This window comes from Crinia signifera, chromosome 12, assembly GCF_055691185.1.
Source record: "Crinia signifera chromosome 12, ASM5569118v1, whole genome shotgun sequence".
NCBI classification, from domain to species: Eukaryota; Metazoa; Chordata; class Amphibia; order Anura; family Myobatrachidae; genus Crinia; species Crinia signifera.
Window position 1 is genome coordinate 67,773,671 of NC_139228.1, and position 27,262 is coordinate 67,800,932.

General features: G+C 48.5%; 2 protein-coding genes across 5 annotated transcripts in view; one reads left to right on the forward strand and one right to left on the reverse strand.

The window, feature by feature from the left end:
* TXNDC16 (thioredoxin domain containing 16) overlaps nucleotides 1-6,845 on the reverse strand; it is a 75,132-nt gene extending 68,287 nt beyond the window's left edge. For 3 of the 4 annotated variants that reach the window (XM_083167366.1, XM_083167363.1, XM_083167364.1), the window contains exon 1: nucleotides 6,700-6,844. The gene's annotated coding sequence lies outside the window, so the exon portion shown is untranslated. Of the gene's footprint in view, nucleotides 1-6,699 lie in introns of all 4 variants that reach the window. The other variant, XM_083167365.1, reaches the window with a different exon arrangement.
* Nucleotides 6,846-7,067: 222 nt separating this feature from the next.
* Nucleotides 7,068-27,255, forward strand: GPR137C (G protein-coupled receptor 137C). Its single transcript, XM_083167367.1, has 7 exons — nucleotides 7,068-7,565; nucleotides 12,210-12,253; nucleotides 14,436-14,658; nucleotides 18,017-18,163; nucleotides 20,441-20,563; nucleotides 20,905-21,029; nucleotides 22,593-27,255. The coding sequence occupies exons 1-7, from the start codon at nucleotides 7,245-7,247 to the stop codon at nucleotides 22,732-22,734; spliced, it is 1,125 nt and encodes a 374-aa protein (XP_083023493.1). The 5' UTR covers nucleotides 7,068-7,244; the 3' UTR covers nucleotides 22,735-27,255.
* The last annotated feature ends 7 nt before the right edge of the window (nucleotides 27,256-27,262 follow it).

A 27,262-nucleotide genomic window follows, 5' to 3' on the forward strand; every position in this document is an offset into this window, starting at 1 on the left:
GCCAATGGAAAGCACTAGAAATAGGAGGACAACGAAAGAACAAAAAGAGGTGAAGAAACTCTACTGGTTGTATATTGCCTAGAAATAACATTAAGTAACCCACATTTTCCCTGAGGAGACAGCTATGGAAAAAAAAAAAACACAACAGTCTCCTCCCTACAGCATGTGACCGTATCATAGTGATGTCACAATGGGCACAACAGCATGTGACATCACAGTGATGTCACAATGCGCCCAACAGGCTCAACAGCACAGATCCTTTTCATTTCTCTGCATAGAGAGCGAACATGATGGATTGTTTTATTTGCCTCCTGCTATTATTGGCAGGAATGCTTATTGAAGTCTCAGATGGACAGAAAACATCACTTAGTCCACTGAGCGACGAAGATGAAAAGAATATATTGGAGATGACAAACAAACTTTTGAAGGAAAGACTTGCCATGGCCGTTCCCAAAGTGATTGTCACAGAGGGAGCATTGTTAGTCCCAGCTCAAACTCTGAAGAAGGATCTAAGTCGCATGGCTGGTACCGAGGAGCCCGACACAAACATGAGAGAATTACAGCCAACTCCATCAGGCTGGGACTCTCAGAATAAGGAGCTAATGCCGGAAAGTCGCATGGCTGGTACCGAGGAGCCCGTCACATACAAGAAAGATCTAGAACCAGCTCCAATATATTGGGACAATGAGGAGGACGAATTCCTACCGGAAAGTCCAATGGAAGCGGATACCGCGGAGCCCGACACAGAGTCAAATCCAGAATCTTCAGATTGGGACACTGAGGATAAAGAGCGAATGTCGGCTAGTCCAAGGGCTGCTATTACCGCGGAGCCCGACACAGACATGGAGGAGGAGGAGGAGGAGTCAGCTCCATCTGATTGGGACACCCAGAAGAGACAGCTAATGCCAGAAGGGGACATTAAAGGATATTTTGAGGATCTGAAAGATGACATGAAAGATCAACAAACACAAAGCATCGCCATCATCTGCTTTGCTGCCTTTGTCATCACAATCCTACTTACAGCAGTTGCCATAGCCATTATCTATTACCATCATTTCCGGCAAACCAGAAGATTGGCTAGGTGGACAAATACCAGTTCCAGGCAAGATGCTGATCTAGAAGCTGGCAGTGATTCCAACCCTGAATCATTGGGCTAAAATGTATTTCTGCAGAACATCAGTGCAGAATGTATTCCACAGGCTCAACAGAGTCATGTCCATTTAATGAAGGGTTGAGGGGAAGCTCCAAAATATTCCAACTGTTCCTGATGGACCATTACCATTGGAGCTCCCATACCCACTGGTCCCATTTCATCATAATCTGAACATACAACAAAACTGGGGATTAGGGCTACTGGCGACACCCCAAAAACAAAAACGACATTGGGCAGCCACCTCATAGGTGTGTTGGAAGAGCTGCTAACCCTGACCACGCCCACTTAGTGCACAACCCTCCCTTGTTAATTCCTAACCCTAACTCTCCCTACCTGCCCCCCACAGCCTAGCCCCAACTTCTCCCCCTTTAAAATCTGTCACTTTTTACATAAATTAAAAAGTATGCTTATAATGTGTGCTAATGGCCCAAGAAGTCAGCTATGTGAATCAACACACAGGATGAGATTTAATAGGATGAGAGATTCAGAAAGTGAGAGATTTGGAAAGAAATCGCCAGTTTTTTTAAAGCAGCAATCATTTACACTGCAAAATCAAACTAGTTTAGCAGTGTAAATGATTGCCGCTTTAAAAAAACCCTGGAGATTTCTCACCAAATCTCTAACTTTCTGATTCTCTCATCCTATTAAATCTCACCCTAATTCTCTATATAAAAGCCTAACTACTCAACTTTTTGAGGTGAAGTACCCCACAGTGACCACTAGAGGTCACTTCACAGATCAAATTACTGTTTAACAAAAAGTTAAAGTAAAATGATTTGTTTCAAACTTGCTGGATATGGCGAGAGGGAGACAGAGATTGGAGGGACGAAGCGGTCATTCTGATGGGCTTTTAACTAGTTTTATATTATACCCCTTTTACACTGGTTCAGACCCGGATCTGCGGTGTAAATGGGGTGAAGCCATGTCCATTTACACGGGTCCTCTACCCAGGTCCTGACCCGTGTAAATGGACATGTAGTTCCCATCCGCCGCAGGGACTCTGCCAATGACAGCCCATTCGCCGCAGGGACCCCGCAGCTGAAGGGGAGTGGGGGGGAGTTACAGCAGCAGCTGCGGCCAGCATCCCCTCTGTCTCCCCCCTCAGCAGCCTGACAGCTTCTCCCCCCCCCCCCCCCCCTCAGCAGCAGCAGACACCTCCCTCTCAGCAGCAGAGGGACAGCCCCCCCCCCCTCCCCAAGAGTGGCTATATATATATATATATATATATATATATATATATATATATATATATATATATATATATATATATATATATATATATATATATATATATATATATATATATATATATATATATATAGATGGATAGATATGTGGATATGTGGAGAGATAAATATATGTCCCTGCCCCTTGGCAACGAGCAATTTCACCCCTCTTGGCAACGAGCAAGCATTTTTAATGACATCCACAAGAAAAAGCAGGGCTAACCCAGGTTCAGTGTAAATGGTGCAGACCTAGGTCCAACCCTGGTCGAAGTGCTGTGTAAGGGTATTATTAAGCTTGGTGAAGTGATAAACTGTCTGTTTTTTATCACCGGCCATTCAACTCCTACCTGTCATATTTCAATGGAAGAAAGAAAGAAACAGACTCTTTTTGTTGCGGCACTCTAGTTAGACAATATGATTGTTATGATGGCGTTCAGTCAATTAGAGGGTTGTGTAAGTCCTAGGAATCTGAGTGGTAATATAGTGTTTATTTGGGTGTAGTAGGGGGAATTCCCCTGTGGATTTTTTAAGTAAAACTTAGCTTTTATTAATTCTTTATAAAAATAACTATATACATTACACACACACACACACACACACACACACACACACACACACACACACAATATTCACACTTCTTAAAAGGACACATTTCAGGGTATGAATTTATGTCCCCTTGCTTGGGTAGGATAGATTGTATAAGCTTATTCGTCAGAATAGAGTTCAGTAGAAAAATCTACTGTAAATATTTGTGACACTTATGGTGTGTACACACGGTCAGATGTGCCTTCAGATACTATCCACAATCAGATCGGATTGTGGATAGTATCTGAAGGCACATCCGATTTGCATACAAGTCTGACTATATAGTGCAGATCTGCACTATATAGTCAAGGCAGACAAGACTTTCTGCCTTGCGATACGTGAACGCGCATCGGATCGGGATCTGAAGGGTTAAAACCCTTGCGATCTGCATCCGATTCCAATCCGATGTTGACTATATCGTCAACATCGGAAGACCAAAAGTACCGTGTGTACACACCATTAGAGCAATAAAGAAAAAGAACCATGTAGCAAATTTGGTCAATGATACTATGTATTCAAATGTTCTATTAGAGATACATAGGTTGCCAGCACCTCTTTTATTAGCTGGTATCTGTCATTGCTCTGATGACACTTAAGGAGCCCATAGACGCTTCGTTTTCGCCGGCTCCGTTTTGTACTATGCGATGCGCGCTCCCGCGCATCACATAGTACGGTACAAAAAGTATGTGCTGCCCATACTTTATGTACTAGGTACACATCGTATCGGATCGCAGTGCATGCACAAAGCATGCACAAGGCATGCGATCCGATACGATGTGTACTTTAAAAGTACAAAACGGACCGTGTATGGGGGCTTTAGATTGTTTACAATGGTTGATTTGTACTAATTAGCACTTGTTAATTGTAGTTGTCAGCTCCAGTGAGCTGACTAAAAGGTAAGTTCGCCAATTAATCAACCTTTTAAACAATCTCAGTGTGAGAAAATTCTGTATCCAATAAATCCTATCAGAAATAAAAGTGTCAACAATTAATAAGCACACAATTATGTTAATTGGTATAGGTATTATTATTATAATTTTATTTATAAGGCACCACAAGTGTTTCGCAGCGCGGTACAAAGGAACAGTACAGGGAGACAAAACTTGGCATAACATTGAATAAATAACAAAAATAGGAGTACAGGTAAAGAGCACCACAGTTCAATACACATTACAGCTTAAATATAAGTAGTGAGGACTCAATCAACATACAACTAGAGGCTAGATGCCAATGATGGAGATGAGTATGCGGACAAAGATGGTCACTGAGTGTTGGAGTATAGGAGAGCTGTGAGTGACATGTGAAGAGAAGTGGGCTTTGACAACAGGAGGGAAGAGGGCCCTGCTCAGAGGAGTTTACAATCTAGTAGGAAGGGGAGACAGACAGATTACAAGAGGTGCAAGCAAGTGGGTGGTAGCTAGATAGCCGCATGTAAACAGGCAAGGGGTCGGAGAACCAGCTAGTTTATGCAGTGGAAGGGTACACTTTGATGAATAGGTGAGTTTTCAGTGCCCGTTTGAAGCTTTGCAAGGTCGGGGTGAGTCTAATGGAGCGAGGGAGTGCGTTCCACTGAATGGGTGCAGCACGGGCAAAGTCCTGTACTCTAGCATGGGAAGCAGTGATCAGGGTGGAGGAGAGACGACAGTCGTCAGCCGACCGTAGAGGGCGGGAGGGTGTAGTGTTAATTCTAGCACCCGCCATCGTTGAATACCCATGCAGTTCCTCTTCCCTGCCTGGGGTGTCACTGTCTGCTGTAGTGCTCCTAGCACAGTGTGGTCTGTATATCAGCACTGATATGCAAACCAGACCTGTGCTAGAAACACCACAGCAGACAGCGACACCCCAGGCAGGGAAGAGGAACTGCATGAGTATTCAATGATAGCGGGTGCTAGAATGAACGCTAAGGGTGTATGAATGGAGATGAGGTTAGAGATATATGGAGCAATGGAATTAGAGATGGCCCTATATGTGAGTGAGGTCTTTGAAGAGGATTCTGTAGGGGAATGGGAGCCAGTGCAGATTTTGTTGAAGGGGAGTGGCTGAATTAGAGCAGCGGGAGAGGAAGATAAGCCTGGCTTCAGCGTTGAGGACAGATTGGAGAGGAGCCAGTTGGGATCGAGCGAGGCCGGTGAGGAGAGCATTACAGTAGTGAAGCCGTGAGGTAGACAGTTTATCACTTCACCAAGCTAAATAAATCTACCCCTCTGTGAGAAGACAATGAAAATGTTAACTGTTGGTAGCTCTCGAGGACTGGAGTTGGCTACCCCTGAGCTAAAGAATTAGTAATGGCTATTTACTTGTGTGTAGAGAAATACTTGCCCTAATTGTAACCTGATCAAACGGCTGCTAATTTTGGATCCCTGCAATCAACATGGAATGATCTCTTCACTGTGTGCAGTCTGTGTGTAGCGCAGGACCACGGCTGCAATGGAAACAGGCTGATCGGGGGCGGAGCTGACATCACATGACTTCCCTACACCATATAATGATTCCCTGGTGTGCGCAGCCCAGGACTTACTCCACGGCTGCAATAGAAACAGGCTGATCGGGGGCGGAGCTGACATCATATGACTTCCCCGCGCCATATAATGATTCCCCGCTGTACATAGCCCAGGACCATGGCTGCGATAGAAACAGGATAATCGAGGGCGGAGCTGACGGCACATGACTTCCTTTCACCACATAATAACCTGGTGCGCACAGCCCAGGACTTGCTCCACGGCTGCGATAGAAACAGGTTGATCGGGGGCGGAGCACAGTGGGCGCTAGGTAAGTCAGTCCAGGCTGCCAGGAGAAATCATTCGATTGTGAGCGACCATCAAATGATTTTGCCTCCTGTGTTAGCGTAAACATCCCCTTGTATGGTAGATAGGGAATTTGCAGGGGGAAGGGGGGGGGTTGTGTCCGGCCGGGCAAACATACGCAGCCTAGCGAACAGTTCTGAATAAGACCCTATGGGTATAGCAGATGCCTGCTGCGGTCCCTCCTACATCCCTTCAGGGGATATTTAATATTTGCTGCAACCACACGGAAATTAGTGTTTTCTGCATAATAGTCGCAAATATTTCTGGATAAGTAGCGCTCTTAAGCCTAGCGATGTGGGGTGCGTTTAGAATGCCTAGGGGCATGTAGCTCATACAACAGCACCTGCAGCCTCTGGTATTTTGTGTATAAGGTGCACTACTGTGTGGCGTAACATGTATAAAGAGCACTACTTTGTGTTGCAGTGAGAATAAGCAGCAATGATGTTTGGTGTAATGTGAATTCGGCACAATAGAGTGTAGTGCAATGTGAATAAGGAGTTACACGCAATGTAATGTGAATAGGAGCAATATGATGTGGTGTAATGTGAATAAGGAGCAATACATTGTGGTGTGGTGGAATGTGAATAAGGAGCAATGGGTAGAACTAGCAACAGTGATAAGGGGAAGCAACCAAAATATTGCCTAGAGCATTAAATTAGCTAGGGCCTGCTCTGCCATACCTTATAGACACATGCTTAGGGCGCCATTGGTAATCAGGAACGCAAATCGCTAACAGCGGCCCATCCCAAGCACATCGAAGGGCAACAGCCAAAATATTGCCTAAGCACCAAACTGGTCAGGGTCAGCTCCCTGGATGTGGTGGAACTACAAGTTACAGCAGGCTGTGGCTGCAAGGCATGATGGCATATGGAGTTGGGGCAAATAAAAGGCTAATAACTGGCATTAGGACTGCAGTCATTTGCTGACTTACCCACAGGGCCCTCCTGTTAGGTCTCATGGGGGTCCCGAGCCCACGTGATGCAGACTCCTGGGTACCACCAACCGCTAGACAGACAGACAGACTGACTGACTGACTGACTGACTGACAGCGCCGGGTAAGGCACGCCCACTCTAACGCCATATGCGTGCGTCTCGGCCAATCATCATACAGCGGGGGGCGGCACCTAAACGGAGACAAAGAAGTGACTGGCGTCCGACGCTGCCAGTCATATACCTTTCAGCCGATGGGCGGAGCAGTCTCGGCCCAATGGGTCCCGAGCGGAATCCACGCGCGGGGGAGGCGTGTCCCTGCCCGGCAGATTGATACGCCATGCGTCCACTGAGAGGACGCAATCGCCTGTGGGATGTGCGCCCGGCGGCCAATCAGCAGGCCGTGAAGAGGGAGGCGTGCCCCTCAAATGGTCGGTGCTCAGCTGATGTCTTCCAGTGGAGTTGTTGTTGTTGGAGAGACTGAGACCAGCAGCGGCGGGGGAGAGCGCGGGGGCCCGGGACATGCACCCTCCAGCCTGACTCACTATGCCGGCGGCTGCCATCCCCTGGCCGGTGGAGCTGGGGCTGTCGGTGCTGTGCACGGCGCTGTGCTCGCTGCTCTTCCTGGCGGTGTACGTGCAGCTCTGGCTGCTGCTGCACTACAGGCAGAAGAGGCTGAGCTACCAGAGCCTGCTGCTGTTCCTGTGCCTGCTGTGGGCCGGCCTCAGGACGGTCCTTTTCTCCTTCCACCTGACCGGCAGTGCCCTGGCCGGGGAGCTGCAGCCCTTCCCCCTCTGGCTGCTCTACTGCGCCCCCCTCTGCCTGCAGTTCTGCACCTTGTGTCTCCTCAACCTCTACTTCTCACAGGTGAGTGCTGGTCCCCCCCTCCTACTTCTCCACCCTGCTCAGTAACACCCCTTGGGGTGAGTGCTGGTCCCCCCTCCTCATCCTTCTCCTCCCTGCTCATTAACACCCCTTGGGGTAAGTGCTGCTCACCCCCTCCTTCTCCCCCCTGTTCAGTGGGGTAAGTGCTGCCCCCCTCCCTGCTCAGTATCCCCCCCCAGCCCCCAGGGTAAGTGGCTGCCCCCTTCCACTTCATGCTGGAGTCACTGTTGCAACCCCCCTTCCTGCTCGGTGCCCTGCAGGAGTAACACTGTTGTGCCGCCACCTCCTGCTCGGTGTCCTGCTGGGGTAACTCTGTTGCGCAGCCCCCTCCTGCTCGGTGCCCTGCTGGGGTAACTCTATTGCGCAGCCCCCTCCTGCTCGGTGCCCTGCTGGGGTAACTCTGTTGCGCCGCCCCCTCCTGCTCGGTGCCCTGCAGGAGTAACACTGTTGTGCCGCCACCTCCTGCTCGGTGTCCTGCTGGGGTAACTCTGTTGCGCCGCCCCCTCCTGCTCGGTGCCCTGCTGGGGTAACTCTGTTGCGCCGCCCCCTCCTGCTCGGTGCCCTGCTGGGGTTACTCTGCTGCGCTGCCCCCTCCTGCTCGGTGCCCTACTGGGGTTACTCTGCTGCGCTGCCCCCTCCTGCTCGGTGCCCTGCTGGGGTAACTCTGTTGCGCCGCCCCCTCCTGCTAGGTGCCCTGCTGGGGTAACTCTGTTGCGCCGTGCCCTCCTGGGTAACTCTGTTGCGCCGGGCCCCTCCTGCTCGGTGCCCTGCTGGGGTAATTCAGTTGCACTGCCCCCCCTTCCTCCACCCCCACCTGCTTGGTGCCATGCTGGAGGAAGTGTTAACCCCACTCCATGCCCAGTATCCTGCTGGGGTTAACTGCTGCCCATGCCCTCCTGGGGTAATTCCCCCCCCCCCCCCCCCATCACATGCTAACTCCCTTCTTATTTCCCCTCTGTCACATACAGTACACTGTTCTAATGTGCAGCAAATGGAAACTTCACTGGTTTTCAGCCTATCCTGAACCTGTAAACTAGGTGCACAATCTGGCCTGCAGGGGACGTATTAACTCCCTGTAGGGTACATCTGACTTGCAGTTCTGTCTCATAGGTAAATTCTTGTTTTGTTCTGTTCTGTGCAGCAAAGGATGACATCACTGGTTATCTGTTCATCCTGGGGATTTCATGTAGCAGTTTATCTTTTGACCTGCAGGGGGCGTGCTGTCTCATAGCATAGGACAGCTTTAATACTGGGTCCTGTCCTCATTAATCAGCCCCCTGAAGTTGTTTATTTCTGAGCAGCGATGAGTGCAATGGATAACTGTTCCCCAGTCTGCAGGGGGCGTGCTGCGGAGGGCTATGCCAGTCACTTGCTCATCTGGTTGTCTCATCAGCATCTAATCTGTCACAGGTAAATCTCTTTGCAGCTCTGGGTGACATCACTGGTTAACCCCACTGGTGCCCGGAGGGTGTGTGCCAGCTTCCTGCAGATGAACAGCTGCTGCTGGGATCCTGCTCACTCCTGTAACTATGTAGGAGCTAATGTGCTTATGGACCTGTAAGCCGCGCTGCTTCCACCCTGTGCTCATCCTCTGATGTCAGCCTTAATGCTTCCTCTTGTCTGGGGGATTCCTATCTCTGGCTCATCCTTCTGCAAAATGACTTTTGCTTTGTAACCATTCAGACTATGAACTTTTTCTTTTAATTAGTCCATTTGTAACGGATCTCCTTTTACCTGGGATAAGGGAACCTTTGGCCCCCCAGCTGTTGTTGAACTATGCATGCCTTGCTACAGTTTTGCTATTTGGCCAGTGGTGCTTTGTATCTAAGGGCTGCAGCCCCACTGTGAGACTGCTCTGGCTTCACTGTGACTGACTGGCAGTGACTTCCTATTGGAAGTCTGACCTTCCAGTCACTCAAGGCAGTCCCAGTGGGAGGTGTTACCTCGCTCCGGGATGCCTGTCTATGGCAGCCCATAAAATCTGGGGTTTGCTTATGCGCAGTACCTACGTCTGTACTGCACACGTCCCAGTGCCTGTCACCTGTGCTTTACAGGCGCTGGGACCGTGATATTCCTCTGTACTGCGCATGCACCAGATCACCTGTCGTCATAGTACAGGCGCCGGGAATGCAACGCCTATGGCGTGGACTGGGAGCAGCGACGCTGAATGGGGGAGAGGAGGTTTCAGCCTGCATTGCAGCCAGCAGCAGCCCCACTCCTGCCATGAGGTACAAGCCTTCACTGTATTTGGCCATGCTAAAACTGTTGCAGGGCATGCTGGGATGCGTAGTTCAACAATAGCTGAAGGGCCAAAGGTTCCCCCATCTGTTGAGGAGCTTGAAGGGGGGGGTTCTAGTCTGTTGGACCTGATCTTGCTGCACAGCTCTTTGAGTCGGGCCCGGATAATATAGAAGTGCTCTCTCCACCAGCACAACTGGTAACGTGATCCTGTTTGCCTTCAAAATGTTGAACAGAGCAAAGATTGTCCGGGTTGCAGGCGATGTTGGTGTAATGTTCTGTGGGAGAGGCTGTCGGCTGTCTAATTTATTACACACCTTCCCACAGTGGCTATGGACCAGATCTGGTCGCCAGGCTGCTTGTTGCTGCAAGCTGTTCTTCTACGTAAACTATCTTACTTGGTGGTGCGATGCGTTGGATTATCCGTGAGGTTTGCTGAAGGTGATCTAGGATCAGGTATAAGTAACGGTGCTGGCAGCTGGGACAGATGAGTCTGATTGGTGATTTGTGTGGTGATTTAACAATAACCCAGTGATGGCTCCCCACACCGGTTCTGCTGGGCGCCTGCCAGCTGTTACGTCACCATGTGTCCTATCTGCTATTGCTGCATTTCAGCTCTAGTGTAATCTCTGCTGTCGCCTCTACATCGGCCGGGCCTTCCAGCATCCCAGGAACTGATGACTTTTATTTCTGACCATTAATATCCAGATAATGCCCGTATGGCAGCCTGTTTGGTGATAGGCTGACGTCATCCTTCTTCAGTGTCCAAATGGTTAACCTGTGTGCGTTATACATTAGTCTGTGGTTAAGTTGCCATTAACACTCGGTCAGCAGGAAATGTTTACTAGACATTGAATTGTTCCGATATCAAATTGGTTCTTGCAAAAGATTTCCTAGGCTTTCTCCTGCCCTCTATCCTTGGGTTGTGGTACAATAGGTGCCTCAGCCAGAAAGTGACCTCGGAGTTTTCTGCCGTTGTGTGATATGCAAATGGGATATTGTGCAGGAAACTGGTCTTTTATGGGTTCTAGATTGGATGACTGCATCAGAGCTTAAAGGAATTTAAAAACTTGGGATGTTTGGTCTTGTCTGGCCTGGCTCTGTGCGCTTGGCTGTCTCTCCGGCGTGGCCTGGCTCTGTGTGCTCGGCTGCCTCTCCCCACCTGGCCTGGCCTGGCTCTGTGCACTTGGCTGCCTCTCCCCGCCTGGCCTGGCTCTGTGCGCTTGGCTGCCTCTCCCCGCCTGGCCTGGCTCTGTGCGCTTGGCTGCCTCTCCCCGCCTGGCCTGGCTCTGTGCGCTTGGCTGCCTCTCCCCGCCTGGCCTGGCTCTGTGCGCCTGGCCTGGCTCTGTGCGCTTGGCTGCCTCTCCCCGCCTGGCCTGGCTCTGTGCGCCTGGCCTGGTTTTGTGCGCTTGGCCTCCTCTCCCCGCCTGGCCTGGCTCTGTGCGCTTGGCCGCCTCTCCCCGCCTGGCCTGGCTCTGTGCGCTTGGCCGCCTCTCCCCGCCTGGCCTGGCTCTGTGCGCTTGGCCGCCTCTCCCCGCCTGGCCTGGCTCTGTGCGCTTGGCCGCCTCTCCCCGCCTGGCCTGGCTCTGTGCGCTTGGCCGCCTCTCCCCGCCTGGCCTGGCTCTGTGCGCTTGGCCGCCTCTCCCCGCCTGGCCTGGCCTGGCTCTGTGCGCTTGGCCGCCTCTCCCCGCCTGGCCTGGCTCTGTGCGCTCGGCCGCCTCTCCCCGCCTGGCCTGGCTCTGTGCGCTCGGCCGCCTCTCCCCGCCTGGCCTGGCTCGGCCGCCTCTCCCCGCCTGGCCTGGCTCTGTGCGCTTGGCCGCCTCTCCCCGCCTGGCCTGGCTCTGTGCGCTTGGCCTCCTCTCCCCGCCTGGCCTGGCCTGGCTCTGTGCGCTCGGCTGCCTCTCCCCGCCTGGCCTGGCTCTGTGCGCTCGGCTGCCTCTCCCCGCCTGGCCTGGCTCTGTGCGCTCGGCTGCCTCTCCCCGCCTGGCCTGGCTCGGCTGCCTCTCCCCGCCTGGCCTGGCTCTGTGCGCTCGGCTGGCTCTCCCCGCCTGGCCTGGCTCTGTGCGCTCGGCTGGCTCTCCCCGCCTGGCCTGGCTCTGTGCGCTCGGCTGCCTCTCCCCGCCTGGCCTGGCTCTGTGCGCTCGGCTGCCTCTCCTCCCCGCCTGGCCTGGCTCTGGGCTCTTGTGGCTGAGGTATTTGACCCTGTAGTCCCCTCACCAGTGCTCCAGGCCTGTGATGTCCCTATCACCTGATACGGTGTTCTTCTCATCTGGTCCTTGCGTTCTATCCAGCGGCTGTAGGAAGGGTTCTCAGTGTATGTGTTAGACTTCTTACATTTGTTTTATTTCTGGCTACAATATTAATGCATATGTACTTGTTTCTTTACAGGTCATTTTTAAAGCCCGCTGCTCCCCAGAATTCAATAGATACAAGTAAGTGTCTAAATTATACTTCAGTTAATGAATTCCAACTTACCGGCATTGTGGAGAGACGTTATTGAAGGTTCTAGGTCATAAAGTACATTCATGTGGGGTCTTTCCTTGCTACAAAATACAAGAACTCATTGCAGGATCTGAACTTGTTTTATTTGATAGGGATTTCCACCTTATTGACACTATTGAGAGATGACCGTTTTGCTGATCCACCCTTCATGGCAGACTACTGAAGGTTGACACAAGCATTAGGTTGACAGTCAGAACTTACATGAGGTTTTCACTTTTTTTTTTTTTTATGCCCTACCATCCTCTAGGAGTCGTGGAGGGAGAATAGAATAGTGTGCAAAGTGCAGCGAGACACCGTGCCCGAATCATGGGTACACTTTAATGGTGTCCATGTCGACATTTGGACAGGAACATGTCTGCCTTTTGACCTAGTACTTGTGTCAACCTTTAGTCATTGACACAAGGCTTGTCTTCCTAAATTGGGTCGAGCCAATGACCTGGATGTGTCTGATCACTGGACCTGGGAATTCTGCGTTCTTGAAGGCAAGCTAAGGACTGGGCTGGCTACCTGCGGAATGACTTCCTGTTACTTCTGGAAGCAGAGCGTGCGGGAAATGCAAGTTAGAAGTGGGTGCATTAACCTCTGGTATCTCCCAGGTTCTGGAATATAAAGTCAGCATATGTTATGGCCATGGTGGATGCCTCCTGGGCAGAACCGTTACCTTCTACCTGTTCAGTCAGAATTATTGCTCCATGGTCCAGTATCTCTCAGATATACGGTGTTATGGCATGGGATCTGGGTAGGGAGAAAGGCTTATCAGTCTGGAACAGCCAGTCCCTTGCTGCAAGAAGGGACTCGTCCGTTGTATAATCCAGTGTTTGGACAATGTTTATTACTTGCTGTGTACTTAAAAATAAATCCAACCAAAGTAAGAATTCCACGCGGGCTTGGCTTCCTTCACAACTGGTTTTCATCAAGGGGGTGAATGCAATAATAGTCCGCTACTTCCCTGATTGCCTGGCCAGTGTTTTAAAGTAGCAAATAATTTAAAATGTTGGGTAGATGCGACTTAATGTTGCCCATGCGATGCCACCAGGACTATTGAAAGCCCGTTCCAGCCATTCCTAGATGGATCAGAAGTACTCTGTCTATGTCAGTACCTTCTGGATATCCCACCCAATTTACAGAGCTTCTGACACTTGGCAGCCGGAACATTAAAATCCAGCTGTCAAGTTAGTCAAACAGACCGAAAACTGCTCGGGATTCCGACTGTCCCGGATTAAATCCCTCCACAATACTATTACAAAGCGTTGGGTTTAAAGAACCAGCATTTTTGTTCATGTTTATGGCTGAGATTGAAAAGGACAATGCTCTTACTAGCTGCTGTGGCAGGATTGGAAGCAACTGGCTTAAAACACAACACTTGGTGGATGCACCAAACTATACTGTGAACGTTTTATGGGAAATCTGAGCTTGGAAGAGGCGTATTGGCTGACCGGCTTCTCTGTACCATTTATGGCACTTTGTGAAATAATATAAAATCTGGAAATCCCCGTAGATCTAGACCACTTTGCAGCCTCCAAATTGTCATTTGTTTACAACAGGGGTGGGGAACCTCAGGCCCGGTCTGAGTGCCCCTGCCCACCCATCCGGCGGCTTTGCCTGGAGTCAAGTACAGGGGAATTCTCCCGAGAGGTCGGTAGTTCTTGCAAGATTTCTCTTGATCAACAGCAGCCGGAGACTATCGGTCCTATTAAGCGGCAGCTGCCGGAGCGTGTGGCGGCTGCAGCAGGACAATTTGTAAGAGAAATTTTTACATATAGATTTGTCCCCATACAAACGGCCCTTGGCACAAAAAAGGTTCCCCACCCCTGGTTTACAATTATGGCATGTCTGGCAATCTGACAGTGTGTACAGCCTTCAGCAGACTGTGGGGCAGATGCATTTTTTTTTTTATGAGTAGTGACAAAGTGGAAGGTGATAATGCAGCAGCCAATCAGCTCCAGATATGCTTTTGAGTGGCGGATTGGGTGATGGGACGTCAAACATGACCTGTATTTAGATTCTTTTTATAGCGCCATGGCGACACTTTATTAAATCACCATGTACGAGGCATTTGTTGCGTTCCACACGATTCCCCTCTCTGACCAGTGTATCTTCCTCCTTTTACAGGGTTCCTCTGCATTTTGGATTCTTCCTGATCAGCCTATCCTTCTTAGTAGTGAACTTATCATGCATCATGGTCGGCAGTGGGCCCGACGACCCCCACGGATGGATCTCGATGACGAGGATGATATTTAGTGACTTTCTGTTTGCTGCCTGTTCGCTTTGCTTGGCCAATAACACATACAGGATTGCTAACACTTCCCCTGCATACGTCTATCTAGAATCAAAGGTAGTATTACACTCCTCCATGTATGGCTAAATCGTACAGCTACTAATTTTGTAGGTGTCACGTGTGCGTTTTGGATCATAGGTCAGAGGGTTAATGATGTCACAACACATCCAGGGGTGGTGCTGAAGCACAGATCATAATTCAAATAGGCCAGCCACTGCCATTACCAACTGAATCACTGGCAGTTGTTGTTGCATCCCCTCTTTTTGAATTTTGAACTGTGCTGCAGCTCCTCCTCTGGAGCCACCACTAGTAACTGTTTCAGTACAGCTATGTTTGTGGCTATTTGTCATTAGATTTTCGGTTGGTAACTGGGCATTCAGATGTCAAAGCCGGGGACTGCAGTTGTAGAGTGGGTGTAAGTGTTACAGCCCGCAGCCAGGAACACTGTTGGCATGGTCCCTGGAGATGGAGTCCTTCTGGTGGAACCTGCCTGCTGTGATTGTATCAGCGATGGAGGCTTTGGGCGGTATTCAATGAGGCTGATTCGCCATGTTTTTATGGCGATTTTGTGCTGTAAGGCGAATTTTTGACAAACTGTGAATCGCCCTATTCAATGACCAGATGGCGAATACATTTCAAGGTTTTTTTTTGCCATGATTCACCGAGTAGCAATCGCTATCTTTTTATGGTGAAGTGGAAGGTGAACTTTTAAAATAGTCTTTTGTTTTTTCATTTGGTGCCAAAATTATATATATAATTTTTTTTTTTTACACAGACCAGCCAGCAGGGGGCTGGAGCCGAGCCGCTCATTAGATATTCATATATTCGCTTCACCAGATCATTACATATGCATGATCGGGTGTAGTGAATATACCCGGTCCCCTGCTGGCACCCCCGGGGGGCAGCCTGTGCTGCCTGGCACCCGGGGAGCCCACCTCCCCCCCCCCCCCCCCCCCCCCCCCCCCTCACAAACGTTCTGGGGCAGGCAGGGAGACTTCGTCCTCAGGCTCCCTGCGGCATCCGCCGCAGGAGCTCAAATCCGCCGGTCAGGGACAGCGGGCCCCTGACTCGAGGCTCCGGAACGCGGCGGGCAGTGGCGAATGTGCAGCAAATCCTAAACAGGATTCGCTGCATGTCGTCAGTATTCTCATTGAATACTGCCCTTTGTGGGGCAAGCCGCAGGGCTAAATGTGATCATTTACTAGATCTTAGCCCTTTTGAGTGCTAATGTTGGCGACTGTACTGTTAGTATAAATATAGCCTGGCCATTTCACTGAAGTTTAGTTACATATTGCACCCCAAAAAGAACAGTTGCTGATTTTGAGGGTCTCTCACAGCAACATTGGCACTCAAAGGGTTAAGGTAGGGAGAAAGAGGAGTGCCCAGATAGGTAATATCGAGGGGCAGATGTGTTTATCTTTTGGAATAACACTTGTAAAGTCCGGTGGCAGAATAGTCACATGATGTGTAAGTAGATGGGCCAAGCATACAGTCATTGTCCGCTCCCCAGGATGTGCCCCTAGTCATAAGAGCATAGTTATTGGTTTGGTTCTGTTTGTATATACTGGCTGTCGCTGTGTCATTCTGGCCCTGGGGTGTATGTGTGTATAATATATATATATATATATATATATATATATATATATATATATATATATATATATATATATATATATATATATATATAGGCTGTCGCTGTTTCATTCTGGTGTGTGTGTGTGTATATAATGGCTGTCACTGTGTCATTCTGGCCCCGGGATCTCTGTGTTTGTACTGGCTGTCATTGTGGCCCCCGGTGGGTGTGTGGGGTGTCATTATGGCCCCCTGTAGAGTAGAATACAAAGTACTCAATGAAGTTGGATGCAGAGAGGCAAAAATAATTCCTTCTTGTGGGGGTACACATTGGGGGGGGGAGGTGTGCCTAGTCTCGGGGGGTGAGGCCTGGGGAGCAGCTATGCAGGGTGACCCCTGAACACTCAAAGCACAGTGCGTGCTTTGCAGGTTTCCACACAGAATTAGTGACATTAGCTCCACCTGTGGATCTCTTAAAATGTGTCCATGTGTAATGAGTGCACCTGTTGTGTGAACTGTGTGGGAGTTTGAGAACCCCTTAACTAAGGATTCTAGTTTGAAATGCACAAGACTAGTGTCTGCGTATCCAGTTCTTCTCTCTCTGTGTGTGTATGTGTGTGCTGTCATTCTGACCCAGGGATCTGTGTGGACCTTATTGTAGTTTTTGCGCACCGTTGTGAACTCGCAATGGTGAGCGGTGTTTTGTAACTTCAGTCACACCGGCCGCTCACACCAGGTATGTACAGTCCACATGGATACTGAAACATAGCACAGTGTCCCCTTGCATGGCTCGCAATGCGCTCGGCACACTATTTTATTCTCCCTCCACGCCCAAGTGGATGGTAGGGAATGAAATACCGCCTGTCAGCACATGTCTGCTCAAAACAGTGAAAAACCGTATGTCAACCTTTTTACTGTTGACTTAATGCTTGTCAACCTAATGACCGTTTCCCCTCATACCCACCAGTGTGGGCATGGGGCAGTGGCAGGTTTTTCTGGGTGTTCCCATGGTGATGACCCAGTGACCTGGGTGCTGGGGGCAGGGCAGCAGAGAGGAATACCGGGCCCGGGTAAAATTTTAGAGGTGGGGCCTAATCATGGGAGGCGTAGCCACCTCCCACGGTTAGGCCACACCCCCAAATGTTTAGATGGGGTGAAAAAAACACTCTAAAGTCGAGGAGGGATGGGGTGTTATTGCCCCCTCCCCTCAGCAGCACACACCTACAACGTGCTGTGCTGACAGTAGGCTCAGCATAAGCTCTCACGCTGTCAGTGAGATGCTCATGCTGAGCCTGCTTTCAGCACAGCAAATGCTGTAGAGGAGTGTGCTGCTGCTGCTGCCGCCCAGGAGGGATGGAGGGGGCCCGGGTAATTAGTACCCCCCTCTCTGCAGCCCTGGCTGGGGGCAGACCTTACCGGATGTCAGCTGCCCACCCTTTTCCCCTCCAGAACACACGCAGAGCTAAGGTTTGGCCCTGTAGGCTTTGAATGGATGTTTATGCAGCGCTGCGTGTCCACTAGAATAACCACCTGTGCGTACTGGAATACAAGCGCCCGATGTGTTCCTTCAGCACACTGCATGCGTCCCAATGGTGGATGCAGATCAGAATTTGCATGGAGGTCATTGTACTTCCTGGGGGACGATGCTCTTTCTGCGCATCACTGCTGACTTCAGCGTTCCCCCGGTCTCTCTAGCATCAGCATAACTGCACTGAACGCTGTGACCAGTCTCATCCACAGATGTATCTGTCCTGAGATGTGCACCATTTCCCTCTCCCTCCGCTGCTTATAGTTATTTTGTTGGTGTTAATAACTTTGGCCCGTTTGTGTTCTTCTCGTCCAGGGCACCTCGGGAAGCCAAGCCGTCGTCACTGGTTCCGTAATCAGCATACTCTACATTTTGAGAGCCTTATACAACTTTGTGGTTTCCATCCAGCCGGAGAACAAGCCAAGTCCTTTCAGCTATGCCTGGAACGGGGTCCATGATCAAGTAAGCCAGCGGGTTCTGGTATTGCGAATTAAGATCCCATAGGGAATATGCTTTGTTATATGGTCGCTGGGTCGACACATGGAAGATCGACATGGTGAAGGACAAAAGGTTGACACATTATTAAAAAAAAATAATAATTGTCATTTATTCGGGTATTTCATGCCCTACCATCCACCAGGGCTAGGAGGGAGAAAATAATAGTGTGCCTAGTGTAGTGATGCGCCGTGTCTGAAGCATGGCGAGCGGACGCGGTGCACCAATAGTTTCTATGCCGATTATGTCTCAGTATTGCTTCCTCGACCGATGAGACAACTTTGCGGCTCAGCAAAATCAAAACAAACAAATCACCGGATGGGATTTATTCTAGTGTCCTAATAAAATTAAGGGAGGAACTAGTGACCCCTCTATATTGCATGTTTGATAATTCCCTATCATCAGGAAAGGTACCAAAAGACTGGAGAATAGCAGAGGTAGCGCCAATATTTAAAAAGGGGAAAAAGGGAGGATCCCGCTAATTACAGATCTGTTAGTTTAACATCAATAGTGGGTAAAATATTTGAGGGTTTCTTAAGGGATGTATCCAGGAATATTTAGACCTTAAGAGTTTACTTAGTATTAACCAACATGGGTTTGTGAAAAATCGTTCATGCCAAACTAATTTACTAGACTTCTATGAGGACGTTAGCAAAAACCTTGATAATGGAAACGCTGTGGATGTGGTCTTCCTAGATGTTGCTAAAGCTTTTGATGTAGTACAGGTTGAGTATCCCCTATCCGAAATGATCGGGACCACGAGCATTCCGGATAGGGGAATTTTTCGGTTTTTAGAATAATTTTTTTTAGGCATACTTACCTGTCCCCTGATGGTGTCCGGTGGTCCCTCGGCGTCCACAGCAGGCCTCCGGCATCTTCTCTGGGTCTCCAGCGGTCCCAGGAATGCATTGCGCGAGTGTGTGCGCGCGCACCGGTGACGTCACCGGCGCGCACACTCGCGCAATGCATTCCTGGGACCGCTGGAGACCCTGGAGAAGATGCCGGAGGCCTGCTGTGGACGCCCTGGGACTTGGTAAGTATGAAAAGAGGGTTGGGGGGGGGGGGGGGGGTTTTTTAAAAAAAAAAAAAAAAAAAAAAAAAAAAAAAAAAAAAAAAAAATTCGAATGATTCCAAAAACCGTGGTTTTTGGAATAATTCGGATAAGGGATGCACGGATACGGGATACTCAACCTGTACCACACAAGAGGTTGATGCCTAAAATGGAGGACATGGGATTGGGGCAAATATCTGTAGATGGGTTGGGAACTGGCTGTGTAATAGAGAACAAAGAGTGGTTGTGAACAGTGCCGTATCAAATATGATACCAGTACTAAGTGGAGTGCCACAGGGTTCGGTACTAGGGCCCATTTTATTTAACATATTTATTAACTATATTGGGATTGGATTACTCAGCAATGTATCCATCTTTTGAGTAAAGTTATTAAATCAACCGAGGATGTCTCCTAGCTTCAAAACGATCTTAACAAATCTAGATGAGTGGGCAAAGAAGTGGAAGATGAGGTTAAACGTGGATAAATGCAAGGTCATGCACCTTGGGAGACATAACCAGTGTGCTAGTTATAACCTAAGCGGGGAGGAATTGGCGGTTGCTCCTCAGGGGGGGTGGGGTTGCCTGGGGTGATGCCGCTACGTCACTCCACAGGGGGAGACTCTGGTGTCAGCCTGCGACAGCTGTCCATCTGCAGGAAGGGGGTGATGCGGTGGCTGCCGCCGAGTTGCTCGGGGGGGAGAGGAGTGACAGCCACTCGCCTCCATCGTGGGGGGGGGGGGGGTCCTTGCTCCCAACAACCGCACCCCAGTGGCCGGTGCCCTAGGCAAATGCCTGTAACGATGTAACTATTCGGGACAAAAAAAAAATGTAAAACTCAATGTTGACCTTTAGCTATATCAACCTAAGCCCTGTTTACCTGAAGCGTGGTGAGCGGATGCGGAAAACTAAGCAAATAGCTTAGTGGGCTCCCGACTAACATATGTACCGATCGTTCTGACAAGAACTTAGCTGATTGCTGCTCTTACCAGTTGTTATGATTTAGCGTGTGTCCATACCTATTGTGGTAGTACCCCACTAGTCATGTATCATTGCCTACATGCAGGGTGCTGTGGTCCTGCGTCTGACAGTTACTGGGATTAGAGTGCCATGGTACCGCTGACGTCCCTGCTTAGAGGGGGGTCACATGATCTGCCTGTTGATGCATGACGTAACAGTGCACATCTCACTCCTAGGCTGTCACAGAGCACTTCGGGCTGGAGTATATCACCTTCGGCATTTTCCTGGTGTTCTGCGAGTTCCTGCCGGTGTGCTTGATGACTTATTTCTTCCGTGCCAAGAAGCTGGGCCAGAACTTGGTGAGTTTCAAGGCCCAATTACTGCAATGCAATTCCCCTTTACCAGCTTTAATGCTACAAAGTAGAGGCTTGTTACATTGTTACTAAGCCAGGAGTGTCCAACCTGCAGCCCTCCAGCTCTTGTGACACTACACATCCCAGCATGCCTTGCCATAGTTTTAGCATTTTCTAACAGCAGCAGTGTGGCAGGGCATTCTGGGATGTGTAGTTTTACAACCCCCTACAGGTTCTTATTGGACACATACAGGTGGTTATGATCATAGGGTTAAGGGGACCAGTGGCTACAAGTTTCGGATTAGCAGGTGACTGATGCATTCATTCTCTGCTCTCTCCTGCTATAGGAAGCTGCTGGTATGGTAAATAGTCACAGCTTCGGTTCCAGAGCTTACTTTTTTGACAATCCGAGAAGATACGACAGCGATGATGACTTGCCCAGGTTGGCCAATGCCAGGGGTGAAAGAGGAAGGTGAGTAATCTGTAACTCGTGGTCTTCAGGCTTTAGCAGGGGCACAGGAGATGACCCTTTCTTCAGATCGCTAATGTGTGAAGGTTCCTTGGTCCTCTCCAGCAATGTGTCGGCAATACTACAAGACCACGTGCGTGCTTCTCTGCATAGTGAAAAATAAAACTTCTAAACCAGGGAGTTGATTTGTAAATATGCCCCCATCCCCTACTATGGCTTGTACCTACCACCTAGGCTCACAGACTAAAAAACATAAAGTGTCTGATTGCAGTACTCATTTCTTTTGTAGTTTTTTTTTTTTTTTTTTTTTTTTTTGTCCTTTTTTTTTTTTTGTTTGTTTCTCTAGTGATAGAGTAGAATGTGGTGGTGGTGGTGGGGGGGGGTTTCCAAATGCTGTCCACATTCTCCTACTATGGGGAACATTGGTGCAAGTGCGTGAGTCTGGGGGAGCAGTAGAAGAACCTAGTAATGATCCTGGAAATTACTGTATACGTTGGTCTTTTTATATGCTGGATGCCTGTATGAAGTTCAGCAGGGGTCCTCAAACTCTGTGCTCAGGACCCCATACAGTTCCCGTTTTCCAGGTCACCCAACAGTGCACCGAGCATTTCATCCTGGAAGTGGTTCAGGATGTTGTTTACGGTCTAGATAGAGTGAAAAGGTTGACATGAGGTTTTTTTTTTTTTTTTTGGTGTCTATGTAATTGTATATCAGCATGGACACAGTATATATGTACCACGTTAATTCGCCATACTTCGGGTACACTATTACATTCCCACTCTGTGCCCACTTGTATGTATGTGTGAGTATACATATATATCTCTTTTTTTTTTTTTTTTATGGGAAAACTTGTGTACATTTTGACTGTGTAGATCTTGTATATCTGTGTGTGACCGTCTCTGAATCTGTATACAAAGTGCGACCATGTAGCAGCTGCACCTTCTTTTTTTATTGCAATAAAAGCTCCATTCGGCTCCATATACAGACTCTCTCACAATATACAAGTATCGTACTAATCGGCACAGTTTGCTCGCACGTCCTAAAAGTTTGGGTTACGAGGAAGACAGAGTTGCACGGGATCTTGTTGCTCAGTGTAGGACTCATCGGTACATGTTCGTGACTAATTAAATCAATAAAACATGACCAGTTAGTGGTACTTGTGGCAGTTGAAGCAGGCTTGCCTACCCTCCCGGAATGGCCGGGAGTCTCCCAAAAATTGAGTCCCCCTCCCGGCCCCCCTGGATGGTGGGCAAGTCTCCCGCAATTTCCTTGGAGTCCTGGCACCCCCCTTCCCCGCAACTACAAATGCTGGAATTCGCGCTGTACGGGGGCAGGGCTAAAATGATGTAAATTGCGTAATTTAGGACGAATCACTGCGCTTTGTGGAATGGGGCGGGGCTACATGACATCAGCATCCCCCACCATGTGCTTCTCCCGGAAAGGAAAAGGTGGGCAACTATGAGTTGAAGACAATCTGTGTAGTCTTAAACTATATACTGACAACACGATCACACAGATTTAAGTGATGTGGTACTACATTTTTTTTTTTTTTTTCTGTTTCTGCAGTCTGTCGTCCACTCCAAAGTCCTCTGGATGGTACGGAACAATCTGTCCAACCAGTGGCTGCGCCCTCGGCCCACCTCTACTGAATGAGCCTCCATCAGGGACCCCCATCCTCTTCACATGTGGAGCGACTACACTAGCGTGACCCTGCGGATGGCACCATACACCTGCACTCTTTGCTGGGACGCCGGAAGCGGTGTCCGGTAGCTTTTTGTTTACGATTTGGGGGGGGGGGGGGGGGGGGTTGCTGCATCTTCACACACATTCCGTTTTGTTTATTTTGAAGACTGAAACCGTCTTTGATGCAGCTTCCCTGAGACTTTGCCGAGGTACAAGACGTCTTCAGGAGTGGAACGTCAGCCGGTCGCACTCGCGTATGTAACTTTTATGTCTTGTCTTCTTCCACGTACTGTATTTATTTATATTTCACGTGGGGGAACAACTTATCTCTACCGACTCCAGACATTTCAGAAAGGATAAATGCATTAAACCGCCACTGAAGACAAACTCTTCATCGTGACTGGTCTATTTCCTATTTATAATGAAGTTGCTCTATAATTAACGTTCTTCGAAATATTACTGTTGGGATTCTTGTTTTGTTTTTATACATTTTAGGGCTGATTTTGTAAAGAGACAAAGAGGGGAGCTTACTGGTGCCAAGGCCCGGGGCACATGGCGGTCTAGGGTAACTCTTAGGCAGCATCAATTCAATGTACCCGCCGTTGCACTACTTCCTGGAGCGCACCCTGCCCGCTGTGTGCCGGCAGAGGGCTTTCCAGAAGTTACTGTGCTGTGGTAGGTTAGGGGCTTGTTGTGTAAGACTACCCTGATACTGTGATCATCTACGTATCTGGTAAATGTGATCCAGCCATATAGAGGAACCGCTGCAAAATATCATTTAGACTGAAGCCAAGTCCACACATTTAATATGCAGTTTGATGTCCCTATAGAAACTCTCTGAGTTCTGTGCGTAACGGGTGTATGGGTCTCGGAACTGACTTCCGACCCCAGTTAATGCTGTGCCATAGTCCTAGCCGCTGTACTCTCTGGTGTCTAACAGGGCAGTTCCTGGAGAACTGGGCTCTTATTATGAACTGTTAAAGTCCCCACCTGCCCGTTACACATGTCCGTAAGTAACATGGCAGTGTCCAGTGTTTAATATTACAGGTTGAGTCTCCTTATCCGTATATTCAGCAAACCATGGTTTTTCAGAATATTTGTTGTCTTACCCCCTCCCCCTTTTTTTTTTCCTCCTTCATACTTACCTGGTCCACGGTGTCCCCTGGCAGCCATCAGAATCTTCTTCAGCAGCATCCCCAGTCTGAAGGATGCATTGTGCTGGTGGCATCATTGGCGCACCAGTGCAATGCACCCCTGGGACCGGAGATACCGCTGAAGAGGATTCCAAAGGCCGCCGTGGACATCGGGGTACCAGGTCAGTATGAAAAAAAAAAAAAAAATTCCAAAATGCTCATGGTCCCAACAATTTCGGATAAGGGATACTCCACCTGTAATATAATTCTCATTCTTAATTTGGCAGTGACCAGAGCTATCCTATTTTAGCGTCTGTAAGCTTAATAAGCATTTCCCTGGGCAATGTGGTAAATCTGTATTTGAAGTACTGATGGCTTTTTGGCTGAATGCATCTATTAGAACAGCCCTGGCCAACCAGTGGCCCTCCAGCTGTAGTGAAACTACACATCCCAGCATGCCTTGCCACAGTTTTAGCATTCCCTTATAATGCTACTGTGGCAAGGCACGATGGGACTCGTAGTTTCACAACAGCTGGAGGGCCATAGGTTGGCCATGGCCTGTATTCGGTCTACTACTTGCAATAGAATAAAGTCTTAAAACTGATGTGCCCAGTAAGCCTAATGAGTGACTCTTCCAGTACTGCATGTAACCAGTAGGTGTCAGTGTTCAGCCTGCAATGTTTTGCAGATGGAGTATTTATTGCCCTTGTGGGTCGGTACTTCTGGTCAGAAACCGGCTTGGAGGTAAATTGCACATGACCATGGCAGCCATGTTGTAGTCTTAATAAATTGAGACCGTTCGTAGAAGGTGCACTTCAGGACCCTGTGTGAACAGGATTGTTTGTATAAATCGGTGGTTCTCAAACTCTGTCCTCAGGACCCTCGCACAGTTCACTTTTTCCAGGTCATTTCTGACTGATGCATTTTTTAAAAGATCCACAGGCGGAGCTAATTATTTCACTGGAGTCTCTGAGGAGACCTGCAGAACATGCACTGTGTGGGGTCCTGAGGACCGAATTTCAGAACCTGTGGTTTAAATGATGGCTGATCATATGGTTTCTACTTAACCTGCCCCCCCTCCCTCCCTCTTCCTGCCGGTTACCTCATTGTTGCTACTTCATATGTGAGCAGTCTATTGCTACAGCAGAAGCCTTGCACCCTCTGCATGGGGAACACAATGTCGCGTATGCAAATGAACAACTTTGATTGTAGAAGTGACTTAAAATGCACATGCCTAATCTGTGAGGAAACTGCCCTGCCACAAGATGGCGCCCTATCAGAGTATAAATGCCATTCCGCGATATGTGGTCCAGACCAGGCTGGAGGATGAGATCTCCCCTAAGCCTATTACACTCCATCCAAACCTAAAGTCATGTAAATGCATGGTTCTTGTTACCTGATGAGCTCCATTTTGTTGTAGTTTCCGTTTTGTATATTGTTGCAGTACAGTCCTGCATCTCAATTGCCTGTAGCGCCAGAGCTAATATTTGGCTAAGCTGGCCACATGCTGGTAAAGTTGAAGGCTAAATTCAGTATTTCTCTTCCTATATTCCTACCTGCACCTACTATCAAAAGCACAATTATAAAGTCCATTTCAGGGCCTGCTACCGAACAGTGTACCTGTGGCAGCCATATTGTGGGCTGAACCAATTTCCATGAAAAATGCAACCCATCAATTTCCGGAAACTTAATGTCCCCCTGTAGTCTTGCAACAGTGGTATAATCCAGTCCTGGGTAGTTGATGCATTTTTCATTGGCTCAGTCCCCAAAATGGCTGCCCTCCATGCACCAATAAGTATGCTTCGATGACCACTGTTCCATGGACTTGTTGCCGTGTTTATAAATTACATGGTGTCCCGTGCGAGTGTTTTAGTTTGAAGGAATTTTGTTGCTATTAATGTTCGCACAAACTTTGCTACAAACCGGAGATGTTAACAACATATTCTGTGCAGTAACTACAGAAGTGGCTGTTATCCATATTGTGACTATGGCTGACGCAGTCTGCTACTGTGACAGAGTCTTTAATGCTTCTTAGCTCTGAGACTCCTAGATTATCCGCCACGGTACTTGCTGCAGTCTGTGCGAGGCATCCAATCAAGTTGTTGGCGGCAGTGAGGCGTAGTTACATTCCGGTTGTTGCTGGGGCTTGATTGGATTGGGGGGGGGGTAGTTTTGTCATATTTAACGTGCAATAACTTCATACAATTACATGTACAAATAATATGCAGGTTGTTTGAGGAATTTTTTTTTTTTTTTTTTATTAAATAGCCTTTTTAATAACGTTTTATCTGTATAACGTCAAACATTTCATGTTGGTTGTATTATACCAGGTGAGGGGTATCTGCCAGAATGGACACTAGAGTTTGCACTATGGGCAGCGTCTCAATGGACACTGCCAACTGCCTGAATCTATTGTTCAGACTGATCACTTGCCCCTCCCCCTCCCTAAATTGGCCTGGAATTCTGTTCCCTTGATGCAGAGCAATTCATTGGCCACACTGGTTTATGAACTGCATTTCCCTGACAAGGGGACAATCTCTCCAGTTGACTTCAATGTTTCACAGAGGGAGTTGCGCTCTATATTCCTAGCCAGAAATCCTTAGAGTAACTTGCACTAATTTCACATCCATATCTGGTTAAGTGTACTAAAAAAAAAAAAAAATTAAGCTCTCCTTTTAATTGGCTACTTGTCCTGCGCATACGCTCCTAATTCCAGTACATGGCTTGTCCACCTTCAGGCAACTTCATCTTCCATACACAATTCATAGTCCTTGCCTTTTGAACAACACAACTGTAGACTATTGCACAAAGCTCCCACCTGTCTTTCAGACAGTGGAAACTTCTATTCTAAACCCCGGAAGTGGCTTTCAGGTCTGACCTCCAAGCTGTAACCCGTTTTCCCATGCACAGAAGGAATGAAGGGGGGGGGTGCCCTTACCTCTGGTGGTGTAGCCCAAGGAAATCCTCTCACTGTGCCTCGTTCGGTTTGAAGTTTCAATGTGAAACTGGCCTATCTTTGTTTCATCATAGTAAAACTTTGCCAAAGAGTTAATTACAAATTTGGCTTTCTTGCTACAAAATTTGAAGCACTTTAAAAGAATGTGTGGGCATGAGTGTTGTTTTGACCATTTATTAGTAATATATATATATATATATATATATATATATATATATAAAATTTTTCTTTCTTTTATTGGGGGTGGGGGGTTGTGTTGGTACACTTATTTTATGTTTGACCTTGGGTCTGACAGCAAGTAATATCATGATCTCAGACCCTTTTTGAATGGAGGATTACCAATGACTTCTAGATGCTGGTTTTAATCTGTAAAGTGGCCAATGAATGTATGTATGGAGGTCTTTTCACTAAACTTGTAAAGAAGCTTATGTACTGAAATAAACGTATCTGCATTTAATCGTCTT